General features: G+C 52.9%; 2 protein-coding genes and 1 non-coding gene across 20 annotated transcripts in view; 1 reads left to right on the top strand and 2 right to left on the bottom strand.

The window, feature by feature from the left end:
• LOC122386325 (ras-specific guanine nucleotide-releasing factor RalGPS2-like) overlaps window positions 1-27378 on the top strand; it is a 32182-nt gene that overhangs the window by 3363 nt on the left and 1441 nt on the right. For 2 of the 18 annotated variants that reach the window (XM_043375408.1, XM_043375407.1), the window contains exons 2-13: window positions 4028-4153; window positions 4503-4647; window positions 10162-10252; window positions 12995-13211; window positions 14352-14515; window positions 15410-15552; window positions 21959-22184; window positions 22900-23061; window positions 25010-25093; window positions 26060-26209; window positions 26608-26790; window positions 27110-27231. In XM_043375408.1, the coding sequence (XP_043231343.1) occupies window positions 4088-4153; window positions 4503-4647; window positions 10162-10252; window positions 12995-13211; window positions 14352-14515; window positions 15410-15552; window positions 21959-22184; window positions 22900-23061; window positions 25010-25093; window positions 26060-26209; window positions 26608-26790; window positions 27110-27231 (1753 nt within the window). In that variant the 5' untranslated portion in view covers window positions 4028-4087. Of the gene's footprint in view, window positions 1-2043; window positions 2146-4027; window positions 4154-4502; window positions 4648-7251; window positions 7412-10161; window positions 10253-12964; window positions 13212-14351; window positions 14516-15409; window positions 15553-21958; window positions 22185-22899; window positions 23062-25009; window positions 25094-26059; window positions 26210-26607; window positions 26791-27109; window positions 27232-27378 lie in introns of those variants that run through there. The other 16 variants (XM_043375405.1, XM_043375404.1, XM_043375412.1 and 13 more) reach the window with 13 other exon arrangements.
• Window positions 15315-21239, bottom strand: LOC122386326. Its single transcript, XM_043375422.1, has 3 exons — window positions 20645-21239; window positions 17974-18063; window positions 15315-17201 (listed from the first exon to the last, which is right to left on the bottom strand). Exons 1-3 carry the CDS (start codon window positions 21046-21048, stop codon window positions 17090-17092), a joined length of 606 nt encoding a protein of 201 aa, XP_043231357.1. The 5' UTR covers window positions 21049-21239; the 3' UTR covers window positions 15315-17089.
• On the bottom strand, window positions 26456-26528 carry Trnav-cac. Its single transcript has one exon. It is a non-coding gene; the product is annotated as a tRNA-Val (tRNA).

Below are 27378 nucleotides of genomic sequence, written 5' to 3'. Positions count from 1 at the left end.
ATGTTGATGCATGAAAACGGCGTTTGCCGTGAAAGTTATGAATGGCCCACTCCAATTTTTTCACAGATGGTTAGGAACATTGTGACGGACATAATATGTAAAAATTACCCAAATCGAAGGTGACGTGTTTTTTGCTATTTAATTTTTTCTGTTTTAATTCAAGGTCAAAAGCATTTCAAGGTCACTTCAATTTATTTCTATAATTAAAAATCAAAGCCTTATCAATTGCCTATAAGACCCTGTTAATATCATTTTGATACCAGAAAAGGAACCAGAATTATAGCCATTTAAAAAATTGATGTGTGGCATTTTTCGCTATATTCGATGACCTATATCTCAGCGATACGTTATCAAATTTCGAAAATATTATACGTAACTCAGTTTTGAGCCATGCCCAGTCTGCCTACAAATTTTCAGAAAAATCGAAGGGGATGACGGATTTCGGTGTTTGATTTGACGTGGAATGCCCCTATGTCTTTCCGGGCTGATAAAATACAGCTGAATAATTTTCGACCACTTAAACTGAGTTTACAACAGTAGTTCGGTAAAATCACGCACGTTCTACGCGGTCGTCCGCTTCGACACCAAATGTCAACAATATTACCTCGGGACTGTCCGCGTGTTCGCTTGCATATGTCAGAATCTGGTGTCGCTAGTATGAAACTTCATAACCAGGCGAAAATTATTATACTTGACCTCAAAATGTAAAAACGCTTCATTTTCCCTAAAATTGCATGTTAAATGTAGTGTAACCCATGTTTTCACCATTCCGTCATTTCAAAAAATCATAAAAAATATCATTCGACGGTCAATTTCCTTGTTCAACGGTCAGATTAAAGATAATTTTATAGAGACTTAGTAGATACTTAAATTAGCGTGCACTTTTTTGAGACGTGATGCACTAATGAGTTTTAGCGGGCGAACGGCCGAAAAATTGCCTTCCGTTCCCATAAATGGGAACGCCCGTTCCCATATTTGGGAACTCCGTTCCCAAAGATGGGAACGTTCCTATATTTGGGTACTCATGACCATAGTTCCACCTACTGAGTTATAGGCTTGGCCTCAAGTGCAAGTTCTTACTCTTCCCTTTTTGTTTGGATATGTACCTGAGTTGAAGGGTGGTTCTGGACAATGCAGGTGGTAGGGGTTGGGGTGGCCATTCGGGAGGGGCGGAAGAGGTGCCCTCACCCTCGGGGCTCTTAGCAGTTAGCACTTAGCAGTGCGCACATCACTTAATTACTCATAAATAAATAACTGAAATTAAAAAAGTTATTGCCTACAGAGCCTTATAATTCATAAGCTACAGGAATTCAAAATAACATAATTTACAAGTCACCAATTGTGTTGGGATTGCCAGATATATGCAGTCAGGCCACCTTGACCTGCCCATTAGGCAACCAACTTATCATGAGGTGTTTGCTTAGTATCCCAGCATGTTCACTGTTCTTCCATGATCCATCCTGAGCCTTGTTGTTGTCAGCTCTTCCTTTCAAAGAAGAATGCTTGTTTCTTTTTTTTTGTAAAAAATAAGCATTTGTTTGAACAGTGGCTAAGGTTCATATGCCCCCAACTAATAAATTTTGAAGCTTGTTGGTATTTTTTTTCTAACAAACTTGTAAAAAGTATATTTTTCATTTGTACTTCCTTCACTCCTCAGATAAATTGGTGATCATGTGCAGAATTTTCCCTTATTCATTAATAGGTACATTACAGTCCAGTCAGTCCAACTCTCACATAGCAAATGTTGGTTGATATTTGGTGTTGTGTGCTAAGAATCCTAAGAAATTTTCACTTTTTGGTATTCGCTTACAGAGCTTATCTAAGATTTTATATGGATACAGTTTATGTAGCTTATTTTGCTTATATTTTTACCTTTAATATTCAGTACTCATATTTGATAATATAGATGCCTACACATTAAGTACACAGTACACAAACAAATGCACCATTATGTATTTTACATTCACAAACATTGCTTTGGAGCTGCATTCTTTTTTCTTTAGGGATGGTCAGTGCAATCCGATTTTAACATTTTTATAGCAGCATTTTCAGGTGGCACTGCAATACATCTCTATGACAATTTCTTGAAAACGCTGGTATGAATAGAAAAGTACTATCTTTAATCAATGATCATGAGAATAAAGGGTAAGTAGGACATAACTAATGCTTCAGTGGTTACTGAGATCAGGAAATATTTTGAAAGTACTCTAGGCTTTTTATTTAATTGACATTTGTCTTTTATGACGTTAAGGTTTTCAGGTCAAGAATCTATTGTTTCACTTTGATTCAAACCAGCAATTTATTTAACCTCTATATATATTTTTCAACTATTATGTTATCTGCTCCCCAACCCATACAGGACCCACCATGTGGACCCAATATTATTTAACTAATTAATACAGTGGGCCAAGACCCCGGACCCCTTCCTCCCTCCCTGCTCTGATGGCGTCCCCTCCTCTGGAGCGGATGTGGCCGCGCCGGGACTACACCGTCGGTCACCGCCGTCTCCGTCCGCGGCTCATATCGGGGTGAAGACGGGCCGGGCCGCATCTGCGCAGCTCGAGTGGCCTCACCCCCTCTGACCCCCTCCTCTTGGCGACTGCACCGCCCGATAGTGAGGGACGGTCGGTAACGGGGAGCGGGCTGGGGTCGGTTGATAGTGGGGTCATGTGACCTTCCGCTGCCTTGGTACGGGAAGGCGTGGGCGATGCAAGAGCAACAGCAGCACTGCTCATTTGTTTGTACTTGCAGCGGGATTTACCATGCTTTGCGGGTTTTGAAAATCGTCGACGCCCCGTAGTATCGTCGTAGTAGATGAATTACTCGCATAAACTTATAACTTTCCCTTGTCCGTTGAATTGGTCATTACTTTACAGTGAGCCTATTTTTATATTTGTTTATTGGCTGCAAGTTGGCAGCGAAACTTGCTAAGACCGACTTTGAGACATTTGTTTCGTAGCATTGTCATCTTTTTATCATCCACTCTAGGTACTACAAAAATAGGGTGTGAAACAGCATGTGCTGAGTCCATTTCAAATGGTCATCTTACATAACATCGGGCCAGCTCCAGAAATGGCACCACTTATGTTGCAAATGGTGGCGTCTCGGGACTTCCGCTAGCCTCTCTGGCGGGAGCTTTGTGCGGAAATGGCGGTGTTCGTGCCTGGCGCCAGTCAGCGGCCCGGCCTCCGGCAGCCGGAGAGGGCAGCGCTCCTCGGAACTAGTCGATTGGCGGCACTTGCCTCCATTAGCTCTCCATCCGCCGTGGGGCCGGTGACCTTTTCGCTGTCCTGGATGGTGTGGTGTTATTCATTCGCCTGTGGCACGAACCGAGTGCTTCGGATTGTTGATTGTGAATTTGTGGTGATGGGTCTTCATCGTTATTAATGCTGCCACGTGCGTGTTATCGTTGGCGAGTTGTTGAAAGAGCAGTGTTTTGGGGCGGTAGCTCATCGGACATATGTAGGTCATCTTTCACTCATCTCTGGCTACCGTCACGTGACTGTGATTTCCCCAATAGCTGTCACCCTCCAAATAGTCGGCCAATACCGCCCCCTGTCAAATCCGGCATCCCATCACGTTCGCTACGATCCTTTACGACCTTCATTTACCTGAGTGGCGGCGGCGGCGGCCCCGCCCGGGCAGTGTCGCTGTCTGTTGCAGTCGGTATCACGGCCGCACATCAGTCTCTAAAGGTCGCCGCGGCCGCCCCGGTCCCGCGACTGTCAACAGGGCCGGGGCGTGGTGCCGGCCGCGCCGCGCGCCGCACACGGCCGGCCGTCAGTAGGTGTCACTGCGCTGGCCGTGTGACTGTGGCACTGGCGCCCTGTGCTGGGACCGCAGGGAGGTGCTGTAGGTAACTGGACAGCGGGGCTTGGTGGTGTCTGGTTGGTGCACGATACCTCGACTTGCGCCCCACACTGTCTTCATATGAAGTGTGGAGGCTTCTAAAACTGTTCAATAGCCTGACTCTACTCTCATGTGCCCGACAAAATCACGCTGACTCGGTCCCTCCGCTCCCCCGCAGGGTGATGGCGGTGCACCTGAGGCAGATCTGAGCCGATGCTGAGAGGGGCGCGCCCTCGGCATGTGGCACTCGGACTTTGCCCGCGAACCGTCCTGCGACAGCCTAGCTACGCTCAAACTATGCGAGGTACGTACTCCTACTCCTAACACCATTTACTTTTGCGGCACTTTGTCCTTTCTGGCTAAGCTTATGTCACCTTTTTCTGATACTTTTACACTGATCATGCCGGTGGCAAGGATACACAGTACATGTTGATAAAGTAGCATTAGGGCGTGGGTTGGGCTAACCTATAATCAATGTCAGCTCTTCTCTCGCGCTTGCCACCCCCGCTGCCGCTGTACGGCGTCCACTGTGCGCCGACGGTTGCGGTGGCTTCTGACGCGCGCCACTCCCTGCTCTCTGTCTGTCCGCTGTTGGCGTGCAACTGGTGACGGGTCTCGGTGTGTGAGAGCTCTGTGTGTGACCGCGGCGGCAGAGGGATGAGGAGCCCCAACTGGCCGCCGGAGCGCCCGGCTACTCCCAGACTCTGCCGACGCCGCGGCACCGCCAGGCGCGGCAGGCGCTCCAAGGGGCGGAGGAGAGCCGGCACAGTCCCCCGGCCGACCCGGCGCAGAACCAGGGTGAGTGACGGACTGACAGGCCTGCCTCCCCGGCCGACCACGACTCTGCTCAGAACTAGGGTGAGTGAGGGACTGACAGGCCTCCCCGGCCGACCACGACTCTGCTCAAAACCAGGGTGAGTGACGGACTAACACAGCCCCCGGCCGGCCCCACCGACCCTGCACAGGACCAGGGTGAGTGGTAGATAGGGCCTTGGGGTGAATGAGGGACTGTTACAGCCCCCGGCCAGCCCCGCTGCCGCGGAGAACCAGGGTGAGTGAGCAGCGACTGCACGTGCGTGGTCGATGGTTCATGCAGGCTGGACGTTATAACATACCCTGTGCAGGTCAGTAAGAGGCTATACACTGTATATGTAAAACACTCTCCTATCCTTGTAAAACCCCTGTATAAATCCCCTTCTACATTTCAGAATACTCCCAGTTTCTGATACTGGCCTTAAGGGTACCCTAAGCTCCCGTCCCCTTTCTGCCTACTCGACTTCCCTACGGCTTATACGTTATGTATGAGTGACGCCTCCGATTAGCCATCGACCCTAGGACAGGCTTCCACCCCACGGTCCGGCCACCCCACCTCCCTTCCCTAAACGTTTCGTGTGTGTGCGTCGGAACGCATACAGTGCAGCGTACGCCCGACTCCCGACGTGTACTCTTCTCATTAAATACTTTCAGGCTCCCGGAATTTTAAAGCCTGGGTCGGGCTGTTACCTTCACCTTGGTTAACGCCCATCATGGTCCCACGGTGTCAGCAGGTCACTGTGTGATGGGTACTGCTGTGCCCGGAGCGGCGGCCTTGTCAATATCACGCTCCCGGAAGTCCAATTTGTCACAATGTCTCCACGGTGAACCTTCCTTTACGCTTCACGGAAGGCGAGCAAATGACGAGTCTGTCGTGCCTATAACGAGCTCATACCTGTTGACGCGCATAGCTACTGCTTAGTGCTTATGCGGCGTCCAACACAGCAAATGTCTTATTCCCCGTAGCTTCAGCATGCAGTAGCTGCTTCGTGTGAGCATTATCAGTTATCACCTGCGCTCCATCCACATATTTCCCGAGTTATCTGACCTCACAGCCATTCACACTTCACTATAACAGCTCCATTACGCACTCCCCCTGAGCGGTGACTGCCCCCCCCCCTCGCCTCGTGACCCCGCCCGGTGCACAGTGGTCCGACCGATCATTGATCCGCGCCGGTGGCCGTGAAACTATCGGTCTCTGTGTGTCAGTGACACGGCAAGGCCAGCTCTCCCTCCGGTCTGACACTGAGCAGTGGTCACTGGTCAGTGTCGGCGTCCCGGTCACGGCCAGGCCTGACTGCTGGCCTGGCGTGGTGACTGCCGGACTGCCGTGACGTGATATATATCAGGCTGACAGCTGACAGCAGCAGCGTGGTTTGAGAGAGCCTGCATGGTGCTGTATTTGTGGAGTGTGGTGTTATGAGTGCCAGTAGTGGTGGTGACTGAAGTATGGGGTTGCTAGTTTGATCTTTATTGCTGGTTGATGGGTACTGTTCAGAGGTGTATCGCTTATCGAGTGCAGACATGCGGCTTGAAATGTTCTGGGTTACCGCTTACGAGATTTAACTATAAAACATAGGGTAGATTATAGGGTAGATTTACTCCGCTTTAGTTTCATTGATGTTGCATATTGTTGCTTTTAAGCTGGTTTAGTTATTTTTGAATTGCTGCGAGTGTAAAAAGTAATTCCTATGAGGGTATTTCGTTTTGCGTTTTCCGTTGGAATCATGACGAAGTGTACGAATTTGAACAATTCAGATCGCGCTAAATTTTACCAAACCTCGAAATCCAAACTGAAGATCGCATGGCACCCCATTTTCAGAGTGTCGACGCCCATTTCTGGGCGACGCAGAGCCATTCTCGTTGTAATATCGTAAATATCTCGGTGACTGAGTTCCGCCGTCGGAACAGTTGTCTCTGATCAATTGTTGTCATATCAATATTTTACTTCGAGAGCTCAGTATCATAAACCCGGCTGCGAGAGGAAGCTGTCCGGTCGAAAAGTGAGCTGCGGCGGCGCCCCGCTGGTGTAGCTAGAAGTTTGTCGAGGAGTCGGAGGTATGTTTGAATGCAATTATTTATGCTCACATGTTGCAATATTGTGCACCAAGGGTCACACACATATGCGGGTCACATGATTAGTTTTACAAATATCCCAGTTCACACCTCAATCAAGGCCAAAAAGGCACATGAACTATAAAAAGCACAAATGGCGGCATGCGTACCGTCTTGCCAAACGTAAGGTCGTTGGCCAATATACATTCACATAATCAGATGCATTAACTCGTGACATTCAAGCTGCGTTGAACATGGTTGAACCCATTTCCTCACCTTTAGATTCGCTTACGAAATCATGGCTCCCAATCTGGCGTTACAAGCCCACCCTCCACCTACGGGTCAATCCCGTGCAACTCCCGGCGGCAAAGGTCAGCCCGCCGCCCCCTCCCCCGCCCCCGCCTGGCCGCCGGGCGCGATGACCGGTGAAGGCCCTGCCGCGGCCGCCGCCGCCGCCGTCCGCCAGCCGCGGCGCCCCTCTCAAGGTCTCGTGACGCGTGCCGACGGCGGCACCGAGCCGCCCGGTGCCGCCCCGCCAGTCAGTGGAGCCCGCGGCGTCAGTGAGTAGAGACGCGTGTCGGCCGGTGGTCGGGCGCACGTGCATACGGTGGATACGCAGACGGCAACAGAGACTGGCGGACGTGGAGACGGGAGACAGGGAGGATGATTGTCGACCTGCTGGCCGTGGCACCCGGTGAGCGAACAGAGAGTCTGGTGGGGCGGTTTGTGAGTGGCTGATTGTAAGCCTGGTGGGCGTAGTGGATGACATTGGTTCACACCTGCTGAGAATTCGTGACTGGGGATGTTTGCGCAGGGATTGGAATGTCAAGTGTTTCCTGCCGGAGGTAGCACATTGACACATTTTGCCGGTTTATGGCTGGCGTGAAGTGCAGACGCATTGATTAAAACCCAGCGCGCGTGACAGTTGGACCAATGGCTGTTTTATGGCGGATATAAATTGCTCGACTGAATTGATGCACCGGAGCACTCGGCTTCCGAATCACAGCGGCCAAACATCGCGTGAAACTATTCGCCGGCGAGTGGTCATGCAAAGATCGCGTCCTTGAAACTAATGCTAGACACACATCTGTTTAGCGGAACGGATGTTGTATTTGTTTTAAGTCGATTATGCGATGCTCGCCTTGGAAAGCCTCTTTCTGATAGCATGAACTATCGGGTCCAGCACGAGGATCTATGGAGTATTTGCGCTGGGCGCCATAGATACAATTACATGCCGTCGCGTTTTTGGTTCGGGTTCCCGACTCTGGAGCACGACTTTGCCCCAATTTACGTCATATGAAAACATTGCACGGTTCTACATTCTCCCTGTATCCCTGTATGGTCCTACACGGATGCTCGTGTATTTCCGTGACATATGAATGATGGCGCGGGCCAGCCGTACAGACCACTAACTAGCCTCCGAACCGTACTGCGTGCTGCTCGGTTTTTGTCCGCGATTCTTATCGGGCTGTTCGCGGAGGCGATCCGCGGCCCTATTTACCTGAAACGTCTGTCGTGCCAAGTATTCGTGCGGTCATCAGAACCGAACTCAGCACTGCTATCAGACTTTTCAGATAGAGGCACACAATGGAACCTGTGCGGCGCCCGGGCCCGATATGCCTCGATAACCTGTAGGCCACAGAGCATGACGACTTGCGAAAACGTCGGTGGTCGGTTCCTATTTAATACGGACGGCGAGCCTTTCTCTGACCTTTGTTATCGTTGTCAATTGTCTGTCTAGTCGTGCGTTTGAAACGTGTGATATCAGCCGTAGTCAATTGTCTGGCTGGGGGTGCGTTTGAAACATGTTATATCAGACTTTGTAACTTAGTAACTCTGTTGACACCCACCAAATTCCGCACAGCGGGCTCATTTTGCAGCAGGACATAGTGCTCTGCTCATTTTCAACAGTATTCGATTGCACCGACTCTCAAGGCCGACGGGAATGATTATGCCGTGCCTATTTTTACTCCGCCTAACTGGTGAGCCTTGTCCTGGTAGTGAGCTCCCCTAGTTAACCGCGGTGCAGTCGTCATCTTGGCTCGACAGATGCGTGGGCGGTGTGCGGTTCGGTTTCTTCCTCACCCTGCCTGCCTCTGGGCTGCTCTCCCCAGTCCCCGGTCATAACCGGGCGGACCAGGTGCTGACTGGCTCGCGGTCTGGCTCCTGCTCTGTGTTTGTACGTGTCTGGGGTAGTCTCTAAAGGGTTAGTCTTTAACACTCCTGCTCTGTGTTTGCACGTGTCTGGGGTAGCCTCTAACAGGGTTAGTCTTTAGCACTCCTCTGTGTTTGCACGTGTCTGGAGTAGTCTCTAACAGGGTGTGTCAATTGTCGCCAGTTTAACACAACAGAGGACGTGCTGACTTTGATTGTGACAATTGGCATCAATCTGGCGGACAAAAACGGCTATTGTGCTGTCAAGCGAGAAAAAGCGTCCTGTCGCCACGTACCCTCTCACCCCTCCGAGGAAAAACTCTAGTTACCAATTCTCTGTCTAACCCTACCACCTGCTGTTGCCGCCGCCCCCACCCCGCCCCCGCCTTCACCGCCCCATCGCCGTTGTCGCGGCTTGTCGATCTCCTGATCAGCCGCCGACTTCGGTGGCCGTGGGCTCCGCCACATACCGATCAACCGACAGACAGACGGACAGACAGGCCTCGCATACGGCGCTAACCGTACCCACTCGGCCGCCGCTCCCTATCGTCCGATCACAGCCCGCTCCTCTGCAGACGGTGCGGTGAATCACACCGTACCCCGTCCGTTGTCTGTGGCTGCAGAGGAGCCCACACGTGCCTCTTGACTGCCTCCCTGTCCGTCCAGTCGACAGCGCGCGGCCCGTGTTCGCTCGTGTTCGCCATCACTCTGCCGCCGATTTGTGCAGCGCAGAGCGCGTGCAGTGGTAGTTGCAACAGGCGAATCGGGTTTGCACAGAAGCGCGCGGTGTGATCAGAGGGATTACGGGGATTTTGGTGCGGTATTACACGGTCGCTGCTGTATATGGGGTCAGTGAGGATTCGGGGACGATAGTCTGAATTCGGAGACTTTCGGAGCAGTTTCACCGCGAAGTGTCGATGATTGCAACAGCTTTCTGGGAATAATGGGAGTGAAGCGTCTAATGTGATTTGACCATCATCTGATTATGGTCGTCTCGCGATGAAATTATCAAGTCACGATGACACTGATGTGGCCATGACTGTGGTGAACTGGTTATGATAACCACTGCTTGCATTGTCTGTGATGATCATCATATCTGTCACTTGTAAGCCATAATTCGGTCTAGATTTCTCAGACCAAGCCCATGTGAGTCAGGCCGCATTATTCTGTGATTTGCGCTGTCTTACTGCACGTGTCTGCTTATGAAAGATGCACCAGCTCTGCTCTCAAGTTATACCGCGTCATCTTGGGTGCGACTTTTGACTTTATCGTTGTTTTTCTGTGTTTCAGGCGGCCGCTATGGGCTGTCTCGGAACAACTCTCGGCGAGGCAGCTGCCGACAGTCGCCTGACGAAAAGGTCACCACCTGCTTCAGCGCCAGGTCAGTCAGGTCGCCTCGTCGGGTCAGGCAGGTCGGCTAGGTCCCCCGGTCAGGTCAGGGTTGTGAGTGTGACCTCCCAGAACAGGCCGCGCTTTTGGGTCAGCTTGAAGGCAGGGTTGGATTATTGGGCTTGATCGCTCATCCAGCGATGTTCATCCTGTTCTTGACATTCCGTGACACCTCATTAATTACATTGGTAATATAAGGTCTGGTATATCATCAAGTCTCGATGGCGTCATAGAACCTCTCAGCCAGCGACACGGCCTGTTGGGATCTCCGGCTGGCCACTCTATCTCCCGGAACAGGCAGGTCTCGGGTCGGGTCACCTCGCTCGTCGCGGCGCGGCGCCCGGTGACTGGTGAGGCCGTGAGCTGCCGTGCCGCCGTCTGTCCGTCCAGGCGTCGGGAGGGCGCAGTAACGGCCCAGCCGGTCACGGGGAGCGGTGGACCGGTGCCAAACGTCACACTCGGGGCGGCGCCGGCAGAGTTTTCATTGGAGTATGAACATGCTGCAGGGTTTGGAGGATATTTGTTGTAGGATCTGAGCCAGATGGGTGAGCGGAGGTCATGGTTTGTGGAAGGTCACCGGCCTGGGGTCATGATGTGATGTCGTGATAGTACTCATCTGGAATTACTTTGATTCGTTGAGATGCGATAGTGCCAGTTTGTTTGTTATCGGCTATAAGTTATCGGGCATTTGGCGGCACTCGGTTCATCGCGGTGGTCTTGTTATCACACAAAGTACGTCACCAAGGTCCCGATTGAAGTGGCAAGGCCGTATTCTAACTCCTATCGGCCCACAAAGACCGCGGCGATCACACGCTATCGGGTATTGGCTCATATAGCTGACAGGTGTCCTATGGTCTCCACCTTGGGCCTAGTTACGGATCACTTCATGACGCCACATGACCTTGATGTGCGGTGGGCGAGGGACAAAACACACGGGTGTGTTATAACCCTCAGAAGACCCCGCCTCCGCCGCTGAGTCGCCCCTGTGCCCTCCGTTCGAGCCGATTGGCTTCTGCTTAACGACCGGAACCGATAGGAGTCGTTACGCTTTACGGAGCCCCAGTTACGCTTTACAGAATCTGTGCCGGTCGTAACTGTGTTTTATCTGCCGTTCTGGCCCCGGCTGCTGCGTCGGCGGCGCGGTATTCCCTATGAAACATCTGGTAGCACTTAAGAGCCACCTGAGTTCCGTATTTGGCACGAAAGATGCTTCCGTTGGAAAGGCGTCTGCGAGTGTGTCTTTGAAAGTCGTTCGATATTTACCGTGTAGAGTGGTGAGCGATGAGCTGATCATATTTCGAACTCTTTTGCTCTTGTTATGCTTTGATAACTTAAGATCACCATTCCTTTCCGCAAGTTGGTTGTGTTTTCTCGTATTCACATGAGCATCTGTAAAACAACACTTTGAACTTTGAATAGTGCAGCTGAAGGCAACAAATATCTAAACTCCCAGGCTGCTGCATTTCACACACACGCGGCGGCGCGGGGGCGCAGCGGAATTCCTGGGAGATAAAGCTCCCTGTGTCTGTGGCCGCCGTGGTTTTCCGGCGTGGTTTTCCTGTGTCGGCGCTGTTCTGCCGAGTGGCCCCAGTTGTACTCGGTGCGGCGCCGCTTCCAGAGCGAACTCCGTGTCTCTCTGTGGCTCTGGGCGGGGGCGAGCTTCCTAGCTGAGGGCGCCTCGGAGCCGCGGATATCCGGCCGGTGACCGCGGCCGCGGAAGTGCGAGCGCCCTCGCGCGTGTGTGGGTGTGGAGTCTGTGCAGTTGAACCACCCCGTGGTGTGTAGTCAGTGGTTACAGTCCGCTACCCCAACCACCGCCCGGGGTGAACGGCTGAGGATGTTGCCCGTGCCGCCGACGCTGGCTCAGCGAGCAGCAGTAGCCCGCTCCGCCTCCGTACCTGGCTGCTACCGGCCGCTGTCCGTCTGCTGTGACGACGGCACAGAGCCGCTGCTGACCATCACGTAAGCAGCTGGCCAGTGACGTCCGTGGGACGACCGTCAGGGCGGTCAGACCGGTCCGCACGTGATTTGGCTTGCATGCGAGCCGTGCCGGCGTGTCCTTGTACACGACGCGCTGTTGACAGGGTCGGGCTGGTCCGAGGAGGCGGAGGGTGATGCGATTTATTGTGGGGAGAACGAGTGGTAGATGGCAAAGGACGGTTTGATATATTACCTACCATCGACCAGCTGGAGACTTGGGCTAAATCATAGTTAATGGTTAATGTTTCTCTGTGTACAAAGGAAGATGCTTTCGATCAAGATCGGTGCATATGTACATAAACATGTTTGGATATGCACGACTGTCTGGGGCGTCGGTACGGTGCCTCCCAGGCCCTCCCAATACGTAGTAGCTTCCAGAAGCTCATTCCAAAACCCAATTTACTTGCTTCACTCAGACAGCAGATGTCCATTGCAAATTGAGACCCAGGATGTAAGGGCTTGTCGTCTATGCTAACTGTTAGTCTGTGCCTTGTCAATGTGGCGCAAGCCAAGTGATTGCGACAGGCTGATGCCGCTACCTAACTGCTGAAATTTGCCAACGAAGTGCATTTGGGATGCAGTTGTGCAGCTAGCCTGTGTTTTTTCCTTGTGGTATGCAGAAGTATTCGCCAATCCTTTTGTCTAACACACAAAGACCTGGCGTATAACCAAGAGCGCCACGTTATGTCGCGTTACGTTACGTCACGCCCGCCATGTGCCGCAGATCAGTGACGGCCGACCTCCTCTGCGGCAGCCTCCCTCGCGCGGTGGGCGGCGGCGGCAGCGGCAAGCCGGCCTTCCTCGAGGTGCTGACCATCCCGCCCGAGGAGTTCGCCTCCCAGATCACCCGCGCCGACTGGGAGGTCTTCAAACGCATCCAGCCCGACGAGCTGGCCTGCCTCGGCTGGAACCGGCGCGACAAACACATCCTGTCGCCTAATGTCGTGGCGTTCACCCGACGCTTCAATCAGGTAAAGTTGCGCTGGGGGAGCGGGTTGGTACGGGTGATTGATACACTGGGATATTGGAAAGCTAAGGCATGTAGTGGGTTGGGATTGGGTTGTATGAGAAGGGATAAGGTCAGTGAAGCGTGGGTGTCGAGTTCGTGCCTTGTTGTTTGCGATGAGACATGGGTCGTGCCACAGCTGGGTGCAGAGACCCTGTGCCGTGGGTGTTGAAACACCAAGTCACTCAGTAACGATCCGCCGACTCTCTCTGTGTCTCCGTTGGCCCGCTCCGTTTCGTGGGCGGGTACCAGCTCCTGTCCCCAGTCCCTACCACCTAACCTGATCGCCCCATTAGCCCGATCACACCGTATCCCAGCACCTTACCGTTCGACCCAAAACCACCCGGCGACAGACCGCCCGTATTGAGAACGAGTACCGGATTTACCCCTCCCCCTCCTCTCGTGACGTGAGCACGACGACCTTTCACACCGTGCCGCCCGTCACGGCGCGGGTTGAATAGGGAACGGTAGGTGTCCGTCGCCGCCAACCGTCCTGGTTACGGCGGTAATGTTCTGGGGACCGCTGTGAGCTGTCGGTGGTAATCTGAGCTGACCAGAGAGTCGGTGGACACGATCAGACTGTGGAGGTTTTCGGGGAATGGACGGGTATGTTGGAGGTGGGGTGTAGTGAGGAGAACCGCAGCTGCAGAGTATGCCGGGCTGGTGGGATTAGGCTCGGTGCTTCTTTGTGTTTTCTTATTTGGGTGTTGTACTGTATTGTCATCCAATTAAGGAGGATTTACTATTTTTTCTGTGGAGTTTGTGTCGTTTGTGGGCTTGCCTGCAAACTGATGGCTTATTGACCGTATTTGGTTGCGAGGATTTCGGCTACCGAAATCATGAATCTTTGTCTTTCATTTTCATTATGATCAGCGTCAAGTGCACTGGGCTTTGGTAGCCCCATGTGCATTTGCAACCACTGGTCATTATCGTCTCTAGTCCCATCGGTCTGTATCACCACCAAATTGCCTTGTCCATCACCATCAGTGTCCGGTTATACTTCACTCTGAGCGCTCGCATAATAATCTTGGCTTCCCCACCCACCCTGACCGCCACCCTGACCGCCACCCTAACCGCCACCCTGACCGCCACGTTGCCTCGGCAGGTGAGCTTCTGGACGGTGAAGGAGATCCTGAACGTGCGCAGCGTCAAGCAGCGGGCCGAGGTGCTGGGTCTGTTCATCCGCGTGGCCAAACGACTGCAGGAGTTCAACAACCTGCACGGCCAGTTCGCCATCATCTCGGCCCTCCAAACGGCGCCCATCTACCGGTGAGAGGGGACAGAGGGGAGGAGAGAGAGAGAGAGGGAGGGAGGGAGGAGGGCTTGCGGCGCATGTTTCTCCCATGGTATTTGTTTGTGTTAGTACTGGCTTAAATCGGTAAAATGTCGGTCTGAAGTTGTTTTATGTTAGTACTGGCACTCTGGAATCAGCAGCTGTTGGATTGCTGGAGTGTTGTGTAATGGATTAATTCAGCGTGGAAAGTGTTGTTTGTGGCACATTATTATATCATTGTTAATTACCGATGATTCAGCGCTTAGTCCAGTCAGCTGATTTTCATAGTTCGTTGGCGTTTTCCCCGTCTTTGTTGCGCCAGCCCGAGTCTGCGATTACACTAGATAAACCCGATTTATTAGGATAATCTCCATGTAAGCACGACGGAAATAGGTCTACACGTGGCTTTTGCATGTGAAATCAGCTCCAGTTCTGTTAGTTTTACCGGTCCGCTGAGTGGTGTGCTAACACGAACAAAGCAAGGAAATATGTGAAGGTTATTTATGTTTGTACGTCATTTATAGAAACCTTTCAAGAAGTGGGCGCAATACATTGTACCTAGCGACGTGCTGGTATCGGTAGCCAACCGAAGCCATAAATGGTATTGTGTTTCGCGGTCCGTTTCTTATGCCGACGTTTGGCTTCCGTTACACCGTGTCTCAGAAACCCAAAACGTCCTATTATTCTGGCACACACAGTTATTGGTATCGTACACCGACTGGTTCGAGTTTTCGTGGTATTTCTTCACCAATAAGCTCATGAATTATTTCCTTTTACACCGTACTCAATGGCATGTCGGATTGGTTGTATTTATTTCGTAACTTTTCACGTCAATATGTAGTCAATACAATGTGGCTTGCGTCTTAAAGCAACCTTTCTTTTCCTTTCAGGTTACAAAAGATGTGGGCACATTTGCCCAAGAATGTTCTGCAGAAGTTTGAAAAGCAACGCGAGCTGTTTCTGGATGTCAACAACTGGGAGAAACTCCGCGACCTCTTGTCCCGAGCGAAGCTGCCGTGTATACCTTACCTGGGTAAGTGAAAACTCTGCCGTGCCTCTGTGTCGTGCACTAAAGAATACACACACTGAGACGTAGGGCAAAGAGTCCGCGACCGATTTGAAATATGTTGTTATACTAAGCGTTGGGTGGTTTCAAAGAAACTGTAACCTGCCCATGATCGAATATCGGTGAAGGCAATGCCCAAATTGAGCTATGCAAGGTGCTATCGGTAGCTGTTATTACTACAAATATCAACACTCAGCCCACTTTCATCTCCCAACAAATAAGCAATCTCCGAAGGCCGGCATCTAACAGCATCAACATGTTGTCTGAATTAATCGATCGTTCCCAATATAGACCCACCTGACGTCTGGGCGACAGCATGATCGATATATCCACCAATACAGCACGCAGTTTCCGGCCCGCGCCGACCTTTGGCGAGCATTTCACCATCGTCTGGGAACACCCTTCTGCGCTTTACTAGCCAACAATCCTCAGCCACGTGGGTGAACGACCGTCCAACACTCGGCTCTTATGGCGTCAATGTGTACGATTATTCGCCATCCGGTGGGCCACTTGCCAGCGGTGATTGGCTCAACACGCCAGCGAGGCATACAGTGCAGCCGGCCGGACGAATTTGACCGTCTGGAGGTCGGCACAGGCGCAGTGGGTTCATTGGCGTGCGTGGAGGCACGCGCTGGCTGTAAATCGAGCTACAAATTAAGCATCATATCAATTGGCTTGTCATAGATGAGCCGTTGTGTCACAAATCAATGCATTGCCGTGTCACAACAGACGACATGCCGCGTATCAGCAAGTTCGAGCACTGTGTCACCACCATTGTGTCAGTGTGTCACGGCGCGTGTCAGCGCTGCGGCCGGTCGGGCACTGTGTCACCGACATTGTGTCAGTGTGTCACGCCGCCGGCCACTGGGCCGCGCGGCGCGCCGTCGGTTCCCGCTGGTCGGCCGTGCGTTACCGCCGCGCCGCGGCCCGGTCATTGTTGACTCGGTGCCGGAGGCCCTGATGTAATCACTCTTCGCTCCGTGCTCCGCTGTGGTTCCGTGCCGTGGAGCGGTGAGCCGTCACGGGTGAGTGGGCTCACGGGCTGGGCTAACGAGCGGCGGGTGGCGAGAAGGATGGCACAGAGGCGGTGAGGCAGTGAGAAGATGGCAGAGAGGCGGTGAGGTGTGAGAAGGGTGGCAGAGCCGATATGGTGGTGAGAAGGAAGGCAGAGAGGCGGCGAGGTAAGAAGATAGCACTGATGCGCTGAGCTGAGAAGGAAGCCAGAGAGCCGGTGGGGCGTGCCGGCAGCGCCTCGGTAGATGTAGTGATGGGGTCAGTGGGCGACGGTAACTGGAAATCCCGCTGATGATGGCTTGCTTATGATGTTTTGCCTGCACTGAGGCGGTGGCATTTCGTCCAGCCTGTCAGCAGCAGCGGCAGCGGTGGTAGCTTGTTACAGCTGTTCCGTCACAGTCGTGTTGACGGTCCGTCACGCCCGTGTTGGCGGGCCGTCACAGAGGTCCTGCGCTCCGTGACGCCGCTGCTAACGGCCCGTCACAGACGGTCACGGCCGGGTCACGGCGAGCAGTAGCAGCAGCAGCAGCGGGACTGACGGCGCCGCCCACCGCGCCGCGGTGTTACACAGCGACTTGTCGCAGAAACACATCTGCACGTATCTGAAATGTGACGAAAAACGTCATCACTGGCCCGTCATCACTGGTTCTCGTCGTGCCAGTCATGGAATGTGAGGTGGGGTGGACACTTGATACCAGGAAGAAGGTCGCGCAGTAGTACGCAGGGCTCTGAGACAAAACATAACAACTCTTGGGTCATGTGACATCAGACGTAAAGCGTAGGGCCGGCGTGGACTATCCAGCGCCAGCTACAGCCAGTCATGGACAGTCGGAGTGGAACAGTCATACACACACAGCAGGATGAGCGGGAAGGGGCGGCGGTCGCGTCATTCAGAGTCGTACCCTCCGCCCCTCGCATTCCGCCGGCGCCAGACGGCTATCAAAACAGCCGGCCGGCACAGCCCAGTCTCCCGCGCCGCCGTTTGTCTCTGTACCGGCGGCGGGCCCAGCACGGGGCGACGTACGACGTACGGCCCTGCTGACCTCTGGATACACTCAGCTGCGCACCAGAGGCGGCTTTACGCGACTAACTCTGGTGTCTGGCGGTAGACAGGGGAGGACGGGTGGCACGGGGAACGCGGCCCGACTAACCGGGTGGGGCGCGTGCGCTGCGGGCTGACTGATGAGATCAACTGGCGGGGTGAGCTCAGCCCGCTGCGGAGAAGCTGCAACTGCGAGCTGTTCGCGGGACGATTAGGGCGATTTATGGGTGCCGTAAAGCAGTTGCAGCGCTGCCTATTATCAATCAGAGGAGGCTGATGAGTGATTGATTTGCGAGGTCCCTGTTCTCTCCGAGTTGTCTCTGTCTACTCACGCGCCGGTGGCGGGGTTTTTGCGGAAATCGGTGCATCCGTTGGAGACGAGGAACTCCACTCCCGCGCCCTCTGGGTCGCCGCTCTGCTGACTGGGAACAGACACCCGTGAATAACATCAGTCAGCTGTTCGGTCACGGCGGGGGACAGGTGATGACTGATGATGATGACTCCAGCTTCTGACGGGAGATTATTGACGCTCGTAAAATGAAGCAGTCACTAGCATTCATTCAGCTTTGGTTCGGGCAGTTTCATTAACTAGGATTATTAGCTCTTGGTCATTCATTCAACCTTGAAAATTGAAGTTCTTTGACATTGAGAAGCTCTGGAATGTGCTTTGGCTCCCCTGGGTGTGGAAAAGCGGTCCACATTTGATTACATATTAGCTTTGGGCTTCATTAAGCATATTTAAGTCGGGTTAAGCCGTGCTAACCTAGGGAACGTAACTTAGCTAAGCTCAATTAATACCAGACAGCAGGCTTATTCGATGAAATCCCGACTAAGGCAAGTTAAAACCAGCTTTTCATGGCCTGACCTAATCAGACCTTGTATACCATTGGTCGATGTGGGCCGCGCTAAGACGCGCGCGGCGCCACGTGGCTGTCCAGCGGCCACATGCATGCACACAGCACGTGTATGTATGGGTCTTCCCGCTGCTTTATAGCCCCGGGTTCCCGTAATGTGTCCGTCTGGCGTCTGCCCGGTTCTCCTGCGACATACCACGCTACGTCGGCGCCGCAAAAACCCCGTGTTTTGGTCATCGCCCCGTGCCGCCGACCTACGTACGCAGTTCTTGTGTTATGTATGTTTATAACGGCGGCGGGACCACGTGACTGGTCCGTGCTTTCCGTGCCTGGTACCATCTCCACCGCCCCCGCCCCCGCCCCCGCCCCGGGCCGCCCACGGTGGCTCCGAGATATCCGATCGGGCTTCCCCGAGCCCGTCTCTCCCCGAGTTTGTCCCGTCATCACCCCAGCTATCAGAGCCGCCCGGACCAAATGCCACCGGCTGTAGCGGTGCCGTCAGAGGCGGTAGGCGGGAAGAGTAGGCGGTGTCGGGTCAGATAGGGGCTATGGGACGGCACGGGGACGGACCGGGGTCCCGGCAGGATGCTGTGGTATGTGTTGTGACCGAGGCAGCGATAGTGACGCGCTGGAGGCGTTGGGTGGCTCGGCGGCGATACGAACCGATGTGATCTGACGGTACCCGGCACTGACCGTCGCCTGCGTCACAAACGGGCGTCACTGGCGACCGTCACCCTCGTCACCCCTTCACCTCGTCACGGCCGGTCAGCCGGGTGTTTATACCGTGCCCAAACAGTGACGTGACGCCCCCGTGGCCCGTGCCGCCCCGTACCAGGCCGGGTTGGATGACCGGGCATCGCGAGCGGACTTTGGGCGCGAGGGCTTTTGTAGATGTGAACGCTCCAGAGATTGCAGCGTTTGATGTGAGAGGAGTTTCAGCGAGTAGTGTTAACTAAATATCGCTTAACACTAGTGTGATGTCGTCTGAGACTGGATATTGATGGGATTACCACCTTCTTGAATCAATGTTGTGGCCAAACACCTTGACCTTTGGGTCTAAGGTGTTCACGTTTCCTCAGGTCAAAAGTCAATGTTTTCTGGTGCGTGGGTTGATGCAGGAAGTTGTCTTAGAATCAGATCATAGCTCCGAATTTAGTGGCCCAATATTGTTTTAACTCTAACTCGGACGTGAAAACGTGTAATTGCTAATCCTGTTGCTTCCTCCTGGGCATTGGAAAAGTCTGGGAACTTTTGGAAAACCCACACAAAAACGAACCCACCGAGTCAGGGTTGTCCCAGACCTAATGGCTTTTACTAATTATAGCCCACCTCAAAGAGGCGCGATGTGTTCCCACATGGCTCGGTGGGCGTCGAATCAGTCCGCGCTCCCCGACACCAATATTGATGGTTCTGAAATGGCGCTCACAGGACTTGTTTGATGCTAAACTTTTATTTCGTTGGAACATTGTTGTTCTTCCCTGAAACTTTTTAGTCTCATGAAGTTGTTGATAAGCGTAACGCTTGATATTGGGTTTTATCTGTATTCGGGAGAAGGGTCCAAACACCTGAGTCCTGTTAGCTCTGCTTATATGCTTGATTTTGTAAGTCTTTTTGGTCCAACAGTAGATAACTATGTGGCGTGCTATTGAAGAAAACGCGGTGGCAACGTAGATCTGAAATATGTCCTAGGGACCCGTCTTTGGGTTGCATGCCTCATTGCCAATCCGTATTTGCATTATGTGGCGTCAGTTGATGCAGGGTAAGGTACTACATGACATTCTTGAGTTCCAATGTCATTGATAAACAGACGATTTTTGCCTCGATCGCGTCTGTTGCCGTGGGTACTGATAGTTTATGTGTAAGATGGTCTGGTTCCTTGAATTACCTAGCACTGAGCTTCTGGTTTGGTTTCGAAATGGCCATGCTACATGGCTTCTGTAAGCGGTTAGGATTATTGCTACATTGCATACTGAATGATTGTGAGAAAAGTACAGTGAATGGAATATGAGTCTCCACCAGCACCGATCGGCCCTAACCTGGTCCTCGCTTTGCCGCTGCACCCTGACCTATCCTCTTTCCGCCCTGACCCTCACGTTTTCTCCACCGTGTGCTCTCACCTGGTCCTGTTTACTCTGCCCTGGTCCCTCACCTGGTCATGGTTTTTCCGCTGCACCCTCGGCGCGTGCGGAACCTGTCGGCCACGCCGGGCCGGGTGCTCTCCCAGCGCTCGATGGTCTTCATGCAGAAGTCGTCCATGTGTCGGGGGCACAGGTAGCGGTAGTCGAGCCGCTGACCGCGCGGGATCGAGATCCAGCCGCTGTCCGTGCAGTGGTCGTCCGGATCGGTCGACTCGCCCGTGCACTGGAAACAGTGCAGGTTCTCCAGGCCGGGCTGCGTCTCCGAGGGCAGAGTGCCGTTACCGATCGGTGGGGACGGGGAGGTAGTGGGGGGTTCGGCGGAGGGGGTGGTGGGGGTGGGGGAGGTGGGTTTTGTGAGGCGGCTCAGAGAGACGAGTAGGAGGGTCGTGGGTGAGAGACGGACCGTAGGCCGCATCGTCTTGGCTTGAAATGTGGCGAAGGTGAACTGTGGACGGACGCTTGCACGGAAATGTGCTTTTCTGAAGTGCACTGAGTGATCTAAAGACTGCTGTTGAAAAGTGTTCTCTTCTTAAAATGAAAAATATCTTTTGAAATGTTTTGAATAGCACTGTTAAACTTAGCGAGTGTGGTCGACTATTTGAAGGCGTCACTTTTGTCTCTTGTATATTTTCAATGATGTTCCTGTTAAAGAGCATGATTTTCATTCCACTAAACCTACGCCATAAATATTTCTCACATGTTTATCTTCCTCGCATGCTATGGCCTTCAAGCATGCTCACGATTTCGTAGCCGACTTCCAGAATGGCTGACGCGTGGAAAGACCCAGCGCCGTAGCTGGTCCGCCGTGCAGAAATGCCACGGTGTGTTATATAAACATTAAAGACAGTGTGTGTGTCCTGTGGGGTGTTCTGGACCAGTGTCTGTTTTATGGGTGGATTTCCATCTTGCGGTGTCGCATACCGCAATTGAGCCTGACTCCAAGTCAATTACATAGAATGGCGATTATATGGCTACCGAGCATATTTGCTAATCAAGCTCATCCGTGTATGTTTTAGCTTTACGTAGAATCAGCCTTTATATAATCACCTTTATATCTGATGGGCCTCACCCTGCAGGTCTGTACGTGACTTGGCTCGCGTACAATCCCCTCAATGCATTGCCTTTGCCTGACGCCTTCTGTCCCCTTTTCTGCGGTCCACAGGTCTGTACCTGACCGACCTGGTGTACTGTACAGTGTACTCCCATTTATTAACTGACAACATCCCCTTCTCTGCGGTCCACAGGTCTGTACCTGACGGACCTGGTGTACGTGGACATGGCGTCCCCCAGCTATAGACTAACACCCCCACCCCCTCTCCCCACAGGTCTGTACCTGACGGACCTGGTGTACGTGGACATGGCGCACCCGCAGTCGGGCGGACTCGAGTCGTCTCAGCGGCGGAACCTGATGAACAACATCCTGCGCACGATCTCCGAGTTCCAGCAGTCGGACTTTTCGCACCTGCCGTTCAACCCGCGTGTCAGCAGCTACCTGGCCTCCATACGCTACATCGACGAACTGCAGAAGTTCATCGACGAGGACAACTACAAGTGAGTGACTGTTGTTGGGAGGCTGGACGGGGGTTTGGAAGTTGTGGTTGGTTTAAAAGTTGAGATATTTCGGGACGTTGTAAGATAATATATTGGCTGGCTGCAATGCGTCATTAGGGATCCTTTGCTATGCTGTTTACCGTAGCGGTGCGTTATTTTGAAACATACTCGCTTCCCTGCTATAGGTAGTTTGTGAGCCGTAGAGTACTTCTGTATGTTTGCACGTAGAGCAGACATCATTAAAACGTTACACTTCGGCTGCCAGCCACAAAGCGCTGTGATACCATCGGTCCGACATTTCCTGCTTGTTTCACCGAACGCGATGTGTTGCATCAGCATACGTCCGTCTACCAACAGTATTTTCGCGCACGAACGTACACACATGAAAAGCGCATTAGTTGAAAGTTTTGCTAAAACTAAATTAATAAATCGTTTGTTTCTGGCAGCATAGCATTTAGACATGGTACTACGCCAATAATACAATGTATGTACAACTGTAATGTACAACTGTCAGTGATCAAGAGTTATGAAATAATGACTTGCTCTTTATTCTCCCCTCCGCCCATGTGTCGTCCTCAGCTTGGTCTCCGTGTCTCCCTATCCGCTCTGACACCCTCCCTCTGTGTACCCTCCGCAGACTCTCCCTGCAGCTGGAGCCCCAGGCGCAGTCCCCGGTGTCCCCTGTCTCTCTGACACCCCGTGTTACTCTCCACAGACTCTCCCTGCAGCTGGAGCCCCAGGCGCAGTCCCCTGCCCAGTCCAGCTCGAGCCGTGAGTCGGCAGAGGAGCGGGACCGAGTGGCGGCGGCCGTACCGCCCTCCCCGGCCCGGCAGACCACCGTCCAGGCACACCGCAGGGCCTGCAGTCTCGGGGTGAAGTGAGTACAGGGGTGATGGCGGGGGAGGGTAGGGAGGGGCAGGGGAGAAGTCAGACAGGTACGGAGATGTGTTATAGGTGAGATAGATGAAAAGGTGCTTAAGGTGTTCGAGTATGGCGACTTAGTGATGAAGTTTAAAGAATAGGTGCTAACGACGCCAAAGACCAGGATGTGCTGACACCGTATGCTGGTCGTTGTGTTGTTTTATGAGTGCTACCTTGTGGGCATAAGTTTGTGAGACATTCTGAAATGCTGGTTCAAGCGCATTTGCTATTTTCAACAATTGAATGCTGCACACCAAATCCAAAGTGCGCTATGGAGTTGACTGAAGAGACAGCTAACTAGTATACGACCCGTAACCCGCGCATCTTGATCTCGCTGCCTGCAGCATAGGCCGTGATTTGCAGTATCTAGCCCTGGATACGGGCAGGTTTGTAACGAGTGGCACATATGTTATTGCTGTTGCACAGTTTTCACTACCGCACCACCGAACTCTTCAACGCGCAATGTGCATCTTGTGCAAATGCACGACGTGAGAAAAAGTAAACGAATCACTATTTGCGAATGCCAACAATCAAATGTGAGGAATTCGAGGCATGACTGGCTATCTGGACTGAGTTGTATGTGCATTCCACCTGAGTCATTCCACTGGGAACAGTCACTGAACTTGTAACCGACTGGGAGCTGCACCAGCCAGCACTGCCGTGTCGCCTCGCACCTGGGTGTCAGAGTGTGAATGGGAGGCTGATTTTGCACCGGAAGTCGCCCGTGAGCTGGGGACCACGAGTCATCGAAGAACGGTGGCTGGCCTGAGAGAAGGCGTCAGATATCTCGAGCAATATAATCGGTGGAACGTCTTACCTTTGAGAGAAGATTGACGGTGTATTGTAAGAGCAAAAGTTGAAGCGTAGGCGAAGTGCGTAAGACTTAGATGCTGTTGTAGTTTGTTGCGTTGATACAGCAAGTGCAGACAGAGCGCCGCATCCCGACCCCAGCATCGATAAGTAATGCATCTTTATTGAGATGCAAAGATCAGTGGACTTTTACTTTGAAACATACAGATTTACATGTCCGGTAGTCAGCCCTCGCCGTTCGGTCTCCAACGGTTTGGCCCGCCTGACATTTCCGGTTCACTCGACTCCAGTCACGCCGTCTATTGTTGTCCGAAGTCACCCTTTGTGTGAGTGGGCGGGGTGGAATAAACACGTAGCCAACAGTCGTGGCCACCGGTTATCCGTGCGTGCCTGGTGTGGTGACGAGAGGGGCGCCTCCAGCAGTGGCGGCCTCACAAATGGTGGCGGTTGTAAACGGTCGGGCGGCGTATGATTCACTGTTACACCGGGGGTGCAGAGAGTGAGCTGTTGGGGATGCTAGGGGGATTTTCTGCACCTCGTTCGAGGCCGTGTGTTTGGTGGGAATTATAAACCTTTTTGATCGGAAACTGTGTCGTTGAGATCGGATGACTCATTGCGCGTCGGCTGTAACGTCTGCTCGGACCGTCCAAAAGTACCGTTTTCCTAACCAACCGTCTGTTTCTGTAACTCTTCTTGTGGAACTTCCTAACCCCCCTAGTCTGTGCCGTACCTCTCGTGTCCGTAGTGCTGTAACTTTCGTGTCCCCTGTGCCGTAACCCCAGACTGTCCACTTCCCTTGAACCCCGACTGTCCACTGCCCCATAACCCTGTGTCAACCGTGTCTTGTTTCCTGAAACATGTGCGGCCGTAATCCCCATGTATCCTATCCCCATGTGTGTACTCTAACCTGTGCTCTGTGTGTCCTCTAACATGTGCTTTGTCATTTAACCTGCGCTGTTCGTCCCGTAGCCTGTGCCTTGTGTCCTCTAACATGTGCAGCGTATGTGCTCTTAATATGTGCTCCGTGTGTACTCTAACCTGTACTCCGTGTATCCTGTGCCCTGTGTGTAACATCGGTCCGCCGTCCGACGCAGAGCGCGCAGTATGAGTCTCCCTCGGAACAGTTCGCGCCACCTTCCGGCCTGCGTGTGCGGCCAAAACCACCACATGGGTCCCGGGTGAGTGGCGCCCCTCGGCTCTGCCCCGCTCCGCCCCTCTGCCCCGCTCCGCCCCTCTGCTCCACTCTGTGCCATGCCAGGAACCCGCCAGTGGCCGCGGTGGCGGGCTGCGTAGTGGAAAACGGCGTGTAACGCTCGGATGGTCCCCGAGAGAAGCTTGGTTCGCGGATTAGAGGCAGGCTGACTCCGACTGTTTATTATTTTGTACTGCTAGCGCGTTCCCTTCCGTTCTTTCGCTGCGTTACGTTATTTTATGATGCGTTGCGTGGCTGGGAAACGTTTCGCTGCGATGTTGGTGTTGGTAGTTATGCAGATATGCCAAGGGACTGACTGAAATGCACGTGGCGACCTCTATCCGGCATGGATGGAAAATCTTAACAAATAGCGCTGTTTTGTAATTACGCAGACATATCGATGAAAGATCAACAACCATGTGTACTCGTACATGGGCTTTGTACATTATTCGCTGCACGCACCCACGCTATTTCCGATCTTTGATTTCGTTTATTTGTTTGGTTTTTATTTGCAGCCGATGTTGTTCTTGACGTTTAAGTTTGCATTGCATTTGCGCATGTTGACTTGCGAGCTCTTGCTCTGGTTCCGTAAATGTTTCACAAATGTTTGCATTTTCAATTTTGATTTTACCCGTGTGACTTATTCCCCACCATGTTTCCACTCATGTCCTTCCCAAACCCAAAATGCCACTTTTCTTAGATAATCCGCTAGCCAGAATCGCCGTTTCCGCTTCATATCTCAAGCATTTTGCTTTTATATTTATTCGATTAATGCAAAAAAACAACATCCATCTCTAGCCAAATCTCTTCCCCAAATATCTCAAATACCAGAAATATATCGTTCACGTTCAACCCACGACTCTCCCTCCCCTCTACCCCACCTCCCCTTCTCTCCCAGCACCCCCGCTCACCCCCTCACGCACTAACTGTGGCCGGTGTCCGGTGGCGGCAGTCTGCCGGACAGCACTGCGCGTGCCGAGCGACACCTGCTGGACGACTCCGTGCTGAGCACTGCTGACGGCATGTGCACCTCGCTCTACCTACCCGACGGTGGCGCCGGAGGTACCGCAGACGACGACGTCACAGCCACGCTGCCCATGCTGTGAGTGGGTGATCCAGACGTTCGGTGGGGGCTGGAAGTGGGTGGGGTAATGGGCTCTTCCATAGCTGTTTGCGACCCAAGCATGCACCTGCTCTTTTTATTTTCCTCTTTCGCTTCAGTTACGTTACTCTACTTCAGTTACTAACTTATGTTGAGGGGGTCAGAGAGCCAGAGGGGCTGAAATGTGCTCTGCGAAGTGTCAAAAATTCGCCTCGTTCGCGCCCACCCCAGCTGGGTGCAAGACATTGTTCCCGCCCGGGATCGAACCGGGGACCTTCCGCGTGTGAAGCGGACGTGATAACCACTACACTACGGAAACAACTGTTCGTTGGTGGCTCAACACGGCTACATAAACGAGGAGCTGTGATGACCTGACCCGCCCTCTGACCTGTTTCCAGGGACAGTGAGGAGGATGGGTGTCTGGGGATGGAGGCAGGCGCCGTCTGCACACTCCAGGGCTGCCTGCGGCGCAAAACGCTGCTCAAATCGGGCCGCCGGCCTCCGGTGGCCACCTGGCAGCGGTACTGGGTGCAGCTCTGGTCCCAGAGTCTAGTCTACTTCAGCTGCAAAAAGATCAAATGGTGAGCACCAGTGTCTGTGCATCATCGCCCTGAGAGGTCTGGTGGGGGTTTGTAGGAAAAATGGTCGCGAGTTGATTGTAAAACCATAAAACGAACTCTTTGTAGCGCGTGGAGGCGTGACTTCTCACGTTTTCTTGTTGCCCCTGGTCCCAAGCTCATGCAATATATTTCGACGTCTGCGAATGCCGCGCACTACTTCATGCTAGAGGAATTCGTCCAGTAGGAGTAAATGGGAGTGTCGCTTCGCTTATTGAGTGCTGCCCATGAATTTCTTGAGCAGTAGACGGTGCTCTGACCCTAACCCCGTGTGTTCGTCCAGTACGGAGCGCAGCGACTTCAAGTCTGAGCCGAGCAAGATGCACACGGTGCGCCACTGGTCGGTTCACGTGGACGACGTCTCGTGGCTGAGGGACACGTTCATCCTGCAGAACCCCGCCTCCGGTCAGTCAACTGTCTGTCTGTCTGTCTGTCTGTCTGACTGCTTGTTTGTGTTTTCAGACTCTTTCAATTTTGATCGTGCCTCGTTATTGCCTTTCGTCTATTTCTGTTATATCTTCCCCATCCTCTTCATTTGCTCGTTCTGCGCTA

This window comes from Amphibalanus amphitrite, unplaced genomic scaffold (assembly GCF_019059575.1).
Source record: "Amphibalanus amphitrite isolate SeventyFive unplaced genomic scaffold, NRLGWU_Aamphi_draft 000247F_arrow, whole genome shotgun sequence".
In the NCBI taxonomy this organism is placed as follows: Eukaryota; Metazoa; Arthropoda; class Thecostraca; order Balanomorpha; family Balanidae; genus Amphibalanus; species Amphibalanus amphitrite.
This window is presented reverse-complemented; position numbering and strand designations above follow the sequence as displayed.